This window comes from Salvelinus namaycush, unplaced genomic scaffold, assembly GCF_016432855.1.
Source record: "Salvelinus namaycush isolate Seneca unplaced genomic scaffold, SaNama_1.0 Scaffold170, whole genome shotgun sequence".
NCBI classification, from domain to species: domain Eukaryota; kingdom Metazoa; phylum Chordata; class Actinopteri; order Salmoniformes; family Salmonidae; genus Salvelinus; species Salvelinus namaycush.
The window spans coordinates 172611-188696 of record NW_024058453.1 but is presented as its reverse complement, the minus strand read 5'-3'; the positions used below and the strand labels follow the sequence as shown (position 1 = coordinate 188696).

General features: G+C 40.8%; 1 protein-coding gene across 1 annotated transcript; it reads right to left on the bottom strand.

Annotated features, from left to right (window-relative positions):
• Positions 1 to 14553: 14553 nt before the first annotated feature.
• On the bottom strand, positions 14554 to 15674 carry LOC120037330 (erythroblast NAD(P)(+)--arginine ADP-ribosyltransferase-like). The gene is made up of 2 exons (XM_038983486.1): positions 15597 to 15674; positions 14554 to 15342 (listed from the first exon to the last, which is right to left on the bottom strand). Exons 1-2 carry the CDS (start codon positions 15672 to 15674, stop codon positions 14554 to 14556), a joined length of 867 nt encoding a protein of 288 aa, XP_038839414.1.
• Between the last annotated feature and the right edge of the window lie 412 nt (positions 15675 to 16086).

The following is a 16086-nucleotide window of genomic DNA, read 5'->3' as shown; positions in this document are numbered from 1 at the left end:
GACTGTTGTTAACCCTGTAGGTACTGGTATTAACCATGATATCTGACTGTTTTTAACCCTGTAGGTACTGGTGTTAACCATGATATCTGACTGTTTTAACCCTGTAGGTACTGGTATTAACCATGATATCTGACTGTTTTTAACCCTGTAGGTACTGGTATTAACCATGATATCTGACTGTTGTTAACCCTGTAGGTACTGGTATTAACCATGATATCTGACTGTTTTTAACCTTGTAGGTACTGGTATTAACCATGATATCTGACTGTTTTTAACACTGTAGTTACAGGTATTAACCATTATGTCTGTCTGCTTTTAACCCTGTAGGTACTGGTATTTACCATGATATCTGACTGTTTTTAACCCTGTAGGTACTGGTATGATCCACAGCCTGATAATGGTGGTGGCTATGCAGAACATGGTGAGGAGCACTATGCTGAAATTAACAAAGTTCATCTTCATCTGGAGGCATGGAATTACTTGTCATGTGACAAGAAAATCAACTGGACTTGTGAGAAAGTGATTTAACATCACCATGACAACATACTGTAACACATACAGCAGCTTATAGTGCACAGAACTTCCTCCTTCATTCTCTCTCTCTCTCTCTCTCTCTCTCTCTCGAACCCACACACACCCTCATTTTAAACACACCTATTGTTGTATTTATTTGTACTGTCATATTAATAGAAGTCCTACTTTTTTCCTGTTTGTAACTTCCTGTGTTCCAGTAGTTATGTTTCACACATCATCAGATACAACATGAAGATACATTTGAATTTGTGCATACAAATATTTCTCAATTCAAATATATTCTACAGATATTTACATGCTCCAATTTAGGCATGGTGCAAACATTCTCAACAGTAGCAAACTACCATTAAATACTATCAGGAATCAAGGTAAGACCCAGATGCAGACTGTCGAAGTAAAAATGTTTTTTATAGCAACAGGGGCAGGCAACGACAGGTCAAGGCAGGCAGGGGTCAAATATCCAGAGTATGGGGGCAAAGGTATAGGATGGCAGGCATGCTCAGGGAAAGGTCAGGCAGAGTTTGGTAATCCAGAGGTGGGGCAAAGGTACAGGACGGCAGGCTGGCTCAGGGTCAGGACAGGCAGAGGTTAGTAATCCAGAGGTGGGGCAAAGGTACAGGATGGCAGGCCTCAGGGTCAGGACAGGCAGAGGTTGGTAATCCAGAGGTGGCATGGAAGAGCACCAGTAAGCCAGTGACTCAGCCCCTGTAATAGGGTTTGTCACGAACGTCGTCAGGGAAATGACCGGACCAAGGTGCAGCGTCGTGAGCGTACATTTCTTTTTATTTAGAATGTCGCCAACAAAAACAAGAAATAACAAAAATGAATGTGAAGCTTACTAGGGCTATACAGGCCACTAACAAAGTCAACTACCCACAAAATACAAAAGGAAAAAAGGCTGCCTAAGTATGATTCCCAATCAGAGACAACAATAGACAGCTGTCCCTGATTGAGAACCATACCCGGCCAAAACATAGAAACACAAAACATAGAAATCAGAACATAGAATGCCCACCCAAATCACACCCTGACCAAACCAAATAGAGACAAAAAATGTCTCTAAGGGTTAGAGGCAGAGAATCACAGTGGAGAGAGGGGAACCGGCCAGGAAGAGACAGCAAGGGCGGTTCGTTGCTCCAGTGCCGTTTCATTCACCTTCACACTCCTGGGCCGGACTACACTCAATCATAGGAACTACTGAAGAGATGAGTCTTCAATAAAGACTTACAGGTTGAGACCGAGTCTGCATCTCTCACATGGATAGGCAGACCATTCCATAAAAATTGAGCTCAATAGGAGAAAGCCCTGCCTCCAGCTGTTTGCTTAGAAATTCTAGGGACAGTAAGGAGGCCTGCGTCTTGTGACCGTAGCATACGTGTAGGTATGTACGGCAGGCCCAAATCGGAAAGATAGGTAGGAGCAAGCCCATGTAATACTTTGTAGGTTAGCAGTAAAACCTTAAAATCATCCCTTGCCTTAACAGGAAGCCAGTGTAGGGAGGCTAGCACTGGAGTAATATGATCACATTTTGGGGTTCTAGTCAAGACTCTAGCAGCCGTGTTTAGCACTAACTGAAGTTTATTTAGTGCTTTATCCGGGTAGCCGGAAAGTAGAGCATTGCAGTAGTCTAACCTAGAAGTGACAAAAGCATGGAGGAATTTTTCTGCATCATTTTTGGAAAGAAAGTTTCTGATTTTTGCAATGTTACGTAGATGGAAAAAAGCTGTCCTTGAAACAGTCTTGATATGTTCGTCAAAAGAGAGTTCAGGGTCCAGAGTAACTTGTACAACCATCAAGGATCATTTTCAGATATAACAGAAGATCACGTCGTTTCTTGGGACCTAGAACAAGAATCTCTGTTTTGTCCGAGTTTAAAAGTAGAACATTTGCCTCCATCCATTTACTTATGTCTGAAACACAGGCTTCCAGGGAGGCCAATTTTGGGGCTTCACCATGTTTCATAGAAATGCACAGCTGTGTGTCATCCGCATAGCAGTGAAAGTTAACATTATGTTTCCGAATGACATCATCAAGAGGTAAAATATATAGTGAAAACAATAGTGGTCCCTAAAACGGAGCCTTGAGGAACACCGAAATTTACAGTTGATTTGTCAGAGGGCAAACCATCCACCGAGACAAACTGATATCTTTCCGACAGATAAGATCTAAACCAGGCCAGAACTTTTCCGTGTAGACCAATTTGGGTTTCCAATCTCTCCAAAAGAATGTGGTGATCGATGGTATCAAAAGCAGCACTATGGTCTAGCGGCACGAGGACAGATGCAGAGCCTCGGTCTGACGCCATTAAAAGGTAATTTACCACCTTCACAAGTGCAGTCTCAGTTTCGTATACATTGTTTGTCTTCAGGAAGGCAGCGAGTTGCTGCGCAACAGCTTTTAAACATTTTTGGGAGAGGAATGGGAGATTCGATATAGGCCGATAGTTTTTTATATTTCTGGGTCATGGTTTGGATTTTTCAGGAGAGGCTTTATTACTGCCACTTTTAGTGAGTTTGGTACACATCTGGTGGATAGAGAGCTTTTTATTATGTTCAACATAGGAGGGCCAAGCACAGGAAGCAGCTCTTTCAGTAGTTTAAGTCAAATAGGGTCCAGTATGCAGCTTGAAGGTTTAGAGGCCATGATTATTTTCATCAATGTGTCAAGAGATATAGTTTTAAACAACTTGAGTGTCTCCCTTGATCCTAGGTTCTGGCAGAGTTGTGCAGACTCAGGACAACTGAGCTTTGGAGGAATACGTAGATTTAAAGAGGAGTCCGTAATTTGCTTTCTAATGATCATGATCTTTTCCTCAAAGAAGTTTATCAATTTATCACTGCTGAAGTGAAAGCATTTTAGTTAGCTATCAAAAATACATTTGGGATTGTTCTTATTTTCCTCAATTAAGTTGGAAAAATAGGATGATCGAGCAGCAGTGAGAGCTCTTCGATACTGCACGGTACTGTCTTTCCAAGCTAGTCGGAAGACTTACAGTTTTGTGTAGCGCAATTTCCATTACATTTTTCTGGAAGCTTGCTTCAGAGCTCTGGTATTTTCTGTATACCAGGGAGCTAGTTTCTTAAGACAAATGTTTTTTGTTTTTAGGGGTGTGACTGAATCTAGGGTATTGCGCAAGGTTAAATTGAGTTCCTCAGTTAGGTGGTTAACTGATTTTTGTACTCTGATGTCCTTGGGTAGGTGGAGGGAGTCTGGAAGGGCATCTAGGAATCTTTGGGTTGTCCAAGAATTTATAGTACGACTTTTGATGATCCTTGGTTGGGGTCTGAGCAGATTATTTGTTGCGATTGCAAACGTAATAAAATGGTGGTCCGATAGTCCTGGATTATGAGGAACATGTATTCCACGGGACAAAACTAGGTCCAGAGTATGACTGTGGCAGTGAGTAGGTCCGGAGACATGTTGGACAAAACTCACTGAGTCAATGATGGCTCCGAAAGCCTTTTGGAGTGGGTCTGTGGACTTTTCCATGTGAAAATTAAAGTCACCAAAAATTTGAATATTTTCTGCCATGACTACAAGGTCCGATAGGAATTCAGGGCACTCCGTGAGGAATGCTGTATATGGCCCAGGAGGCCTGTAAACAGTAGCTATAAAAAGTGATTGAGTAGGCTGCATAGATTTCATGACTAGAAGCTCAAAAGACGAAAGTTTTTTTTTTTTTTTGTAATTTGAAATTTGCTATCGTAAATGTTAGCAACACCTCTGCCTTTGCGGGATGTGCGGGGGATATGGTCACTAGTGTAACCAGGAGGTGAGGCCACATTTAACACAATCAATTCATCAGGCTTAAGCCATGTTTCCGTCAGGCCAATCACATCAAGATTATGATCAGTGATTAGTTCATTGACTTTAACTGCATTGGAAGTGATGGATCTAACATTAATAAGTAGCCCTGTTTTGAGATGTGAGGTATCACAATCTCTTTCAATAACGGCAGGAATGGAGGAGGTCTTTATTCTAGTGAGATTGCTAAGTGGAACACCGCCATGTTTAGTTTTGCCCAACCTAGGTCGAGGCAAAGACATTGTCTCAATGGAGATAGCTGAGCTGACTACACTGACTGTGCTAGTGGCAGACTCCACTAAGCTGGCAGGCTGGCTAACAGCCTGCTGCCTGGCCTGCACCCTATCTCATTATGGAGCTAGGGGAGTTAGAGCCCTGTCTATGTTCATAGATAAGATGAGAGCACCCCTCCAGCTAGGATGGAGTACGTCACTCCTCAACAGGCCAGGCTTGATCCTGTTTGTGAGTGAGTCCCAGAAAGAGGGCCAATTATCTACAAACTCTATCTTTTGGGAGGGGCAGAAAACAGTTTTCAACCAGCGATTGAGTTGTGAGACTCTGCTGTAGAGCTCATCACTCCCCCTAACTGGAAGGGGACAATTACTCGATGCCGACATCTTTCTAGCAGGTTTACATGCTGAAGCTATGTTGCGCTTGGTGACCTCTGACTGTTTCATCCTAACATCATTGGTGCCGACGTGGATAACAATACCCCTATACTCTCTACACTCGCCAGTTTTAGCTTTAGCCAGCACCATCTTCAGATTAGCCTTAACATCGGTAGCCCTGCCCCCTGGTAAACAGTGTATGATCGCTGGATGATTCGTTTTAAGTATAATACTACGTGTAATGGAGTCACCAATGACTGGGGTTTTCATTTTGTCAGAGCTAATGGTGGGAGGCTTCGGCGTCTCAGAGCCCGTAACGGGAGGAGTAGAGACCAGAAAAGGCTCGAAATTTCCCTCCAGAAGCCATGAGAATGTTGTCCGGCTGTGGGGACAGTGCGAGGGGATTTATACTACTATCTGTACTTACTGGTGGCACAGATGCTGTTTCATCCTTTCCTACACTGAAATTACCCTTGCCTAACGATTGCATCTGAAGCTAGGCTTGCAGCACAGCTATCCTCGCCGTACGGTGATCGTTCTCCTGTATATTATAAGTACAGCGACTGCAATTAGAGGGCATCATGTTAATGTTACTACTTAGCTTCGGCTGATGGAGGTCCTGACAAACCACGCCCAGATAAAGTGTCCGGAGTGAAATTTTCTATAGGATTGAGGTCAGGGCTTTGTGATGGCCACCCCAAAACCTTTTGTTGTCCTTAAGCCATTTTGCCACAACTTTGGAAGTATGCTTGGGGTCATTGTCCATTTGGAAGACCCATATGCGACCAAGCATTAACTTCCTGACTGATGTCTTGAGATGTTGCTTCAGTATATCCACATCATTGTCCTGCCTCATGATGACATCTATTTTGTGAAATGCACCAGTCCCTTCTGCAGCAAAGCACCCTCACAACATGATGCTGCCACCCCCGTGCTTCACGGTTGGGATGGTGTTCTTCGGCTTGCAAGCATCCCCTTATTTCCTACAAACATAACGATGGTCATTATGGCCAAGAAGTTCTATTTTTGTTTCATCAGACCAGAGGACATTTCTCCAAAAACTACAATCTTTGTCCCCGTGTGCAGTTGCAAACATTAGTCTGGCTTTTTTATGGTGGTTTTGGAGCAGTGGCTTCTTCCTTGCTGAGTGGTCTTTCAGGTTATGTCAATATAGGACTCGTTTTACTGTGGATATAGATACTTTTGTACCTGTTTCCTCCAGCATCTTCACAAGGTCCTTTGCTGTTGTTCTGGGATTGATTTGCTCTTTTCGCACCAAAGTACGTTCATCTCCAGGAGACAGAATGCCTCTCCTACCTGAGCGGTATGATGGCTGCGTGGTCCCATGGTGTTTATACTTGCATACTATTGTTTGTACAGATGCATGTGGTACCTTCAGGCATTTGGAAATTGCTGGTCTTGGCTGATTTGTTTTGATTTTTCCATGATCTCAAGCAAAGAGGCACTGAATTTGAAGGTAGGCCTTGAAATACATCCACAGGTACACCTCCAATTGACTCAAATTATGATAATTAGCCTATCAGAAGCTTCTAATGCCATGACATCATTTTCTGGAATTTTCCAAGCTGTTTAAAGGGTACGATCAACTTAGTGTATGTAAACTTCTGACCCACTGGAATTGTGATACAGTGAATTGTAAGTAAAATAATTTGTCAGTAAACAATTGTTGTAAAAATTACTTGTGTCATGCACAAAGTAGATGTCCTAACCGACTTGCTAAAACTATAGTTTGTTAACAAGAAATGTGTGGAGTGGTGGAAAAACAAGTTTTAATGACTCCAACCTAAGTGTATGTAAACTTCCGACTTCAACTGTATAACATACTTTCCTGATCACTGAAACCCCACCTGATGTGGTGGAAGTTATCGTCCAGACCAGAACGCCTTCGAGTCCTACCTTCAGGCACGGACTGAGAAGGATGTGGAGGTGTTTGACCATGTAAAAATGATTGCCCGCTGTTAATTTATTTTATTACACAGCACTAATCCATCACCTTTTCTCACAGTAAAGTGTAACCTGTGTTTGCTTGTTTACGTCTCTGTCTCCTACCCTGTTCCTTTAACTCTGCTCCTGTTCTCCAGAACCTAGGGGTTCTGCCCAACACCTAGACATGGATCCACCTGATGTCCTCCACTACCTGTTCTCCAGAACCTAGGGGTTCTGCCCAACACCTAGACTTGGCTCCACCTGATGTCCTCCATTACCTGTTCTCCAGAACCTAGGGGTTCTGCTCAACACCCAGACTTGGCTCCACCTGATGTCCTCCATTACCTGTTCTCCAGAACCTAGGGGTTCTGCCCAACACCTAGACATGGATCCACCTGATGTCCTCCACTACCTGTTCTCCAGAACCTAGGGGTTCTGCCCAACACCCAGACTTGGCTCCACCTGATGTCCTCCATTACCTGTTCTCCAGAACCTAGGGGTTCTGCCCAACACCCAGACATGGATCCACCTGATGTCCTCCACTACCTGTTCTCCAGAACCTAGGGGTTCTGCCCAACACCCAGACATGGATCCACCTGATGTCCTCCACTACCTGTTCTCCAGAACCTAGGGGTTCTGCCCAACACCCAGACATGGATCCACCTGATGTCCTCCATCACCAACCATCCTTCAACTTTTCATCACATCATCTACAGCTACTGTTGTTGTCATGTTGTCATTATCTGCTAAGAAACGTTTCTTGCTATATCATACTGGGCACATAATATGTGAGATACACAGATTAACTAAAAACACTAGCACTGCAAACACAAAGAGAGCAGCAGTGCCTGGACTGAGACTGGCTGCCTGTTGAGAACAAGTGACAGGCAGAATTCCACACACCAGAATTCAGTATTATAGTCTATGATTGCCATGTGAATGTACAGAAAATCTGAGACAATAAATGAATGTCACAACTGTACCAAAAATGATCAACGTTTATGTATTCAAATCTTAAATATTGCCTGATTGGTTTTCACAGCCGTTTCACAAGGTGTTCATTACTGTAAATTGTAAGGTATCCTTTGATGGTATTTATTTGTTCCACATTATTCATTGTTGTGTCCTAGGACCTACAATAGATACATATATGAGTTACGCGAGACAGAAAAAAAAATCATAACAATACAACAGGACTACTGAAATTATATTATATCAGTGTAGATAAGGAGAGTGCAGATTAAAATAAAAACATGACATCCAGACAAGCCAGTGTATGAATCAAACAGATTTGCATATGAATGGAGTGGAAATTAGCTGACTTCGTGATCTGTAAGGTAAGTAACTTTAATGTGTCAAGCAGATTACACGTTTTCTTTGCCATTTCTGAAACGTAGCAACGATTAAGACATGGATTTCATGTTGTAATGTTAAACTGCTTTAATTGTGCTCAGTAATGCTTTATTGATGCTACAGGGCAAGTGCTCAAAATATATGATAAAAACATAACTCTAAATTACACCACATTAGTGAATACATTTTTCTATGTAGGCACAGTTACAGTAAATGCTGCAGTAAATATAGTTACAGTAAATGCTACAGTACATATAGTTACAGTAAATGCTACAGTAAATACAGTTAATGTAAATATAGTCACAGTAAATATAGTTACAGTAAATTATACAGTAAATATAGTTACAGTAAATTCTACAGTACATATAGTTACAGTAAATTCTACAGTACATATTGTTACAGTAAATTATACAGTAAATATAGTTACAGTAAATTCTACAGTACATATTGTTACAGTAAATTCTACAGTAAATATAGTTACAGTAAATTCTACAGTACATATAGTTACAGTAAATGCTACAGTAAATATAGTTACAGTAAATGCTACAGTAAATATAGTTACAGTAAATATAGTTACAGTAAATGCTGCAGTAAATATAGTTACAGTAAATGCTACAGTAAATATAGTTACAGTAAATGCTACAGTACATATTGTTACAGTAAATTCTACAGTAAATATAGTTACAGGAAATTATACAGTAAATATAGTTACAGTAAATTCTACAGTACATATTGTTACAGTAAATTATACAGTACATATTGTTACAGTACAAAAAAGGGGTAATCCTTCAGAGGTTATTTAACAAGGTACCCAAAAGTAGTTTGAAGTTATGTTTTCATTTTATTAACTAAACAAAACTTGTTTGACTTAAGGCTAGTCGACAACATCAGGTGAAATTGGAAGGCGCGCAATTCAAATAAATAATCATAATATGAACATTTATGAACATGCAGGTATCTTATATTGGTTAAAAGCTTAAATTCTTGTTAATCTAATTGCATTGTCCGATTTACAATAGGCTCTACAGCGAAAGGATTCCATGCAATTGTCTGAGGACGGCGCCCCACATCAACATATTTTTCAACCAGCACAGGCTTCATAAAATCACAAATAGCAATTAAATAAATAACTTACTTTTGAAAATCTTCCTCTGTTTGCAATCCAAAGGGTTCCAGCTACAACATGAATGGTCGTGTTATTAGATAAAATCCTTCTTTATATCCCAAAAAGTCAGTTTAGTTGGTGTCATCAATTTCAGTAATCCACTTGTTCAACATGCAGACAAAGGAATCCAAAAAGCTACCACTAAACTTTGTTCAAACAAGTCAAACTACATTTCTATTTCAAACCTCAAGTACCCTAAAATGTAATTAAACTATAATATTTCATACGGAAAGTAGTATGTTCAATAGAAAAGTAAAATGAGTAAGTGCGCATCCTTTTCGTCGCACGCTGACAGACTTATTTTCCACCGGGACTCTCTTTTCCAAAACTCTAAATTCTTCCTCATTTTGGAAGAAACAAGCCTGAAACAATGAACAAAGACTGTTTACATCTAGTATAAGCCATAGGAATTGCAATCTGGGAGTTGGAATTACATAGGACCCATAGCTTTCCATTATAAGAGCCAGTTGGTTTTTCTGCCATATCAATTGTGTTATAGTCTCATACATTATTTTAACATTTCTACCAACTTCAAAGTGTTTTCTATCCAATGCTACCAATTATATGCATTTCCTGGCTTCTGGGCCTGAGTAACTGGCAGTTTACCTTGGGCATGTCAGTCAGATGGAAATTCTGAAAAATAGACCCTATCCCTAAGACGTTTTTAAACATCGAAATTGTCGCGGAAATCAGCCTTGTTTGCATAGCGATGATGAAAATAACGTCATTTATTCTGTAATGATCTCTAAAATTCTAATCATTAGGCCATCACACCATTGATATAGCAACGGATGCTAATAGTTTATTGAATCCCATTTTGACTTAGTGGGGGACACTATTTGGCCGGGGGACATTATTTAGCATGACAGGCCACAGGAAAACAAAGTGGAACATGAATTGCATCGTCCAAGTCACAATGGTGTCCCAAAGTTGAAGGGTTTATTGTTCAGCTCGCCGCTTTCTGGAAGTCACCATCTGAGTTTCTTCAGCAACACATGACAATGGAGGGCCCTCCGAGCAAGTTGGTAGGGGTGTCTCTCTCTGTCTCTGTCTCTGTCTGTAACTGTGTCTGTGTCTGTGTCTGTGTCTGTCTGTGTCTGTGTCTGTGTCTGTGTCTGTGTGTGTGTGTGTGTGTGTGTGTGGGTGTGTGTGTGTGTGTGTGTGTGTGTGTGTGTCTGTGTGTGTGTGTGTGTGTGTGTGTGTGTGTGTGTGTGTGTGTGTGTGTGTGTGTGTGTGTGTGTGTGTGTGTGTGTGTGTGTGTGTCTCTCTCTCTCTGTTTCTGTGTGTCTGTGTGTGTGTCTGTGTCTGTGTCTGTCGGTGTCGGTGTGTGTGTGTGTGTGTGTGTCTGTGTCTGTGTCTGTGTCTGTGTCTGTGTCTGTGTCTGTGTCTGTGTCTGTGTCTGTGTCTGTGTCTGTGTCTGTCTGTGTCTGTGTGTGTGTGTGTGTGTGTGTGTGTGTGTGTGTGTGTGTGTGTGTGTGTGTGTGTGTGTGTGTGTGTGTGTGTGTGTGTGTGTGTCTGTGTGTGTGTGTGTCTGTGTGTCTGTGTGTCTCTCTCTCTGTCTCTCTGTGTCTGTGTGTGTGTCTCTCTCTGTCTCTGTCTGTGTCTGTGTCTGTGTCTGTCTGTGCGTGTGTGTGTCTGTGTGTGTGTGTGTGTCTGTGTGTCTTTCTCTCTGTCTCTCTGTGTCTGTGTGTGTGTCTGTGTGTCTCTCTCTGTCTCTGTCTCTGTGTCTGTGTCTGTGTCTGTGTCTGTGTGTCTGTGTCTGTGTCTGTGTCTGTGTGTCTGTGTCTGTGTCTCTCTGTCTCTGTCTCTGTCTCTGTGTCTGTGTCTGTGTCTGTGTCTGTGTCTGTGTCTCTCTCAGTCAGTACTTCTAGCCAGTGTTTCAGATATCTGATTTGAACAGTTAATCTGATTTTAGAAGTAACGTTCCCTGCACACTGTGGAACCAGTCATCCATATTTGGCCATTGGTGAAAGGCCATTTGACAGTTAAAATAATTTCTATGGCATTATTATTATTATTAATATAGGAATGTTCTATTTGTACACAGTTTTTTACATGATTCTAAATGTCTTCACAGGAATGTATTTTTTGATTGTTGTGGTTTCCATTTCTACACAATGCAGTAAAAATTCCTTCAATGCCAACTGGTAGATTCCAGTATCTCTTTACTGAACAACTAACTAATTGACTCATTCATTAGTTAATAGTGTGTCATGGCTTAAGTCTCTCAAAAGTGGAGAAGGCTTTACTGAAGGTTAAAAACGACATAAGAATGTAATAATGCAGAATGTTTTTCTTTATTAATGTTGGTAGAAGCTGCAAGCATCCCCTATGGAGTCCGTTACACAGGGTACTACAAGTCTAGTGACTGTAACATCTTAATATCTGTGTCAGAATGCAATATATATAGAATATAGAATATATTCAGAATATAACTTCAACAGTGAACCATTAACTTGTTACAATATAACTAACAGACATGGGAAATATACAGTGACTCCAAAAGTAATGGGACAGTGACACGTTTTGTTGTTTTGACTCTGTACTCCAGCACTTGGATTTGAGATGATACAATGACTATGGGGTCAGAGTGCAGACTGACAACTTTCATTTTAGGGTATTTTTTATCCATATCGGGTAAAATGTTCAGAAATTACAGCACATTTTGTACATAGTACCCCAATTTTCAGAAACAAAAAGTATTGGGACAAATTCACTTACAGTATATGTGTATTAAAACTTCTTGTGTCTGCAATCCCGTTAACGGGATGATATGACAACAGCCAGTGAAAGTACAGGGCGCCAAATTCAAAACAACAGAAATCTCATAATTAAAATTCTTCAAACATACTTGTATCTTATACCGTTTTAAAGGTAATCTTGTTGTTAATCCCACCACAGCGTCCGATTTCAAATATGCTTTACAGCAAAAGCACCACAAACGATTATGTTAGGTCACCACCAAGCCACAGAATAAGCACAGCCATTTTTCCAGCCAAAGATAGCAGTCACAAAAAGCACAAATAGAAATAAAATGAATCACTAACCGTTGATGATCTTCATCAGATGACACTCATAGGACTTCATGTTACACAATACATGTATGTTTTGTTTGATAAAGTTCATATTTAAATAAAAAAAATCAGAGTTCACATTGCCGCGTTACGTTCACTAGTTCCAAAAACATCCAGTGATTTTGCATAGCCACATCGATTCAACAGAAATACTCATCATAAATGTAGATGATAATACAAGTTATACACATGGAATTATAGATATACCTCTCCTTAATGCAACCGCTGTGTCAGATTTCAAAAAAACTTTACGGAAAATGCAAACCATGCAATAATCTGAGACGGCGCTCAGAAATATAATACAATTAGCCGCCCTTTTGGAGTCAACAGAAACCAGAAATGACATGTTAAATATTTCCCTTACCTTTGATGATCTTCATCAGAATGCACTCCCAGGAATCCCAGGTCCACAATAAATGCTTGATTTTTTCGATAATGTCCGTTATTTATGTCCAAATAGCTACTTTTGTTAGCGCGTTTGGTACACCTATCCAAACGCCGGTGCTGGTCGAGCATTTCTTCGGACAAAAACTTCAAAAAGTTATATTACAGGTCGAAGAAACATTTCAAACTAAGTACAGAATCAATCATTAGGATGTTTTTATCGTAAATCTATCTATGATAAATGTATCATTTATCATAAGTTCCAACCGGAGAATTCCTTTGTGTCTTGAGGAGGAACGGAACGCAAGTCGATATCATGTGGAATGCGCATGACCAGGAAATGTCTCTCTGCCAGTAGCCTGACTCATTCCCCTCTTATTCAGTCCCACAACACAGTAGAAGCCTCATCCAAGTCTCTATAGACGGATGACATCTAGTGGAAGCCCTAGGAAGTGCAACTTCATTCATATCCCAATGTGATTTCAATAGGACATGGGTTGAAAATATACCAACCTCAGATTTCTCACTTCCTGTTTGGATTTCTTCTCAGGTTTTTGCCTGCCATATGAGTTCTGTTATACTCACAGACATCATTCAAACAGTTTTATAAACGTCTGAGTGTTTTCTATCCAATACTACTAATAATATGCATATATTAGCAACTGAGACTGAGGAGCAGGCCATTTATTCTGGGCACCTCTGGGCACCTTTCATCCAAGCTACTCAATAGTGCCCCTGCAGCCATAAGAAGTTTTAAAGTAGTAAAACGTTAACATATCCATAGCACGCAATGACTACATAAAACTTGTTGGATGCATTTGCTGTTTGTTTTAGTTGTGTTTCAGATTATTTTGTGCCTGTAACGCCAGACACTGGGAGACGAGAAGCAAGTACAGGGTGATGATTTATTGAATAAACAGACAGGAAACAAAACAAGAACAGAGTCTGGACAAGGGAAACATAGCAAAATTAATGCTGCCCGGGAATGAAACTGAGGAAGTGACAGACATAGGGGAGGCAATCAATGACGTGATGGAATCCAGGTGAGTCCGATGAAGCGCTGGTGCGCGTAACGATGCTGACAGGTGTGCGTAATGATGAGCGGCCTGGCACCTCGAGTGCCAGAAAGGGGGAGCGGGAGCAGACGTGACAGTGCCGAATAGAAATAAACAGTAAATAATGTATTGCGTCATTTTAGAGTCACTTTTATTGTAAATGAGAATGTAATATGTTTCTAAACACTTCTACATGAATGTGGATGCTACCATGATTGTGGATAATCCTGAATGAATTGTGAATAATAATGAGTGAGAACGTTATAGACGCACAAATACCATACCCCAAGAAATGTTAACTCACCATCACAATAACAGGGGAAGTTAGCATTTTTGTGGGGGTAAGATATTTGTGTGTCTGTTTCGGTCATTGACCTTCATCAGAGCAGTGTGACGTTTCGGTCATAGACCTTCATCAGAACAGTGTGATGTTTCAGTCAGACCTTCATTAGACAGAACAAGTCAGGCAGATGTAGAAACAACAACAGCCGCACAACCCCCCTGAAGAAACCCTAACAAAGGTGAGGGACAATGATAATAAAAGAATGTACTAAATGTAATAAACCTAGAACCTAACAAAGCAAGCACAAGCAGCCTGTTTCATTTCACTCTCTGAATGAGAGAGAGCTTCACTGACTAACAGACAGCTTAACTGCTGTGTTTTCCAATACAGCTTTACAATTCAGATTGCTCTGAAGCCCTACACTCTCCAGTTTGAAGAGAGATTTACATTTAAGAACATTCTCGCCTTTTTCCTTTTTGGTAATTTTGAACATCTCAAAAGGTGGAATCAATACCTCCTTCTCCTGTTCTCCCAACACTGGGTAGGACTTGAGATAAGCTCCTGCACATGTCTTTATCTCAAAGCAGGAGTCATCTCCAAATTTTTTAGTAATTTCCTTGTCAAGAGAGCTGGAGGCAAAGAAGCCAAATCGGATTATTTCGTTAACTTCACCTGCAAACACCATGCTGGTTCTTCGATATGTGGTGTGACAGCCATGTTGGTTTTCTTTCAGGAGGCGGAGAGCATCTATCAGCAGGAAATGCAGGGAGTGGAACTGGAAGGAGGACCCGTAGTCTGTCCTATTGGTCCGGACTGCCTGGTTGAACTCCCTATATATGTAATTCGAAACTTCTGTGTAAACACAGATAGCCTGGATATGCTCTCCACTAAGTTTGTCTTTAAGATTGACCTCTGAATTGTCCTTTTTGAATCGTTCCTTCACATTTTTTACACATTCTTCTGCCTTCTTCCAGGCTCGTTTGAAGATCCCTACTGTTTTGGTTTCTATTGAAAGAAATTTATTCTGCACTGTGTTGTTCATTTGTTCAGTGCAGCCGTTATACATGTCGTCAACAGAGTTAGGGACCATGTCTAAGGGTATGGGGGAACGGAGACCAGGCTGACGGAGATGAACCTTAGAGAATATGGTACAAAAAAACATGCAAACAGTGTAAAAACAGAGGGAAAGTTTTATATTTGAACATTTTTAATTGTAGCGATCTTGTTCTCAGATTAATAATAGCATAACTAAATGTTGGTAAAAACCTTTCATAATTACAAGGTTCTCATCTCAAAATCGTATAGTTCTGTAGAACAAACAGAAGTTGATGCTGGATAGTGGGCAATGCTGAAAAAGCATTTGTGTTACAGATAGAAATATCATCTTACCATCTTGGAGTCCACACCCAGAGTCCAATCATAGAAGACACACAGCACAGCAAAGGTTAGGATGTTGTCTCTCCCCATGACTTTAACAGCACCTGTAGTAAAACAACATGTATAGGAGACCATACCAATCAGCATAACAATACCAAACATGATACAACATATCTTTGATATTATTCACGCTTTAAAACTAATTATGTTACTGGGTACTACTCCCTTCACAGAACAGAGAAAACTGGCTCTAACCAGGATAGAAAGAGGGGTGGGAGGCCCCGGTGCACAACTGAGCAAGAGGACAAGTACATTAGTGTGTCTAGTTTGAGAACCAGACGCCTCACAAGTCCTCAATTGGAAACCTCATTAAATAGTACCCGCAAAACACCAGTCTCAACGTCAACAGTGAAGAGGTGACCCCGGTACGCTGGCCTTCTAGGCAGAGATGCAAAGAAAAAGCCATATCTCAGACTGGCTAATAAAAGTAAAAGATTGAGAT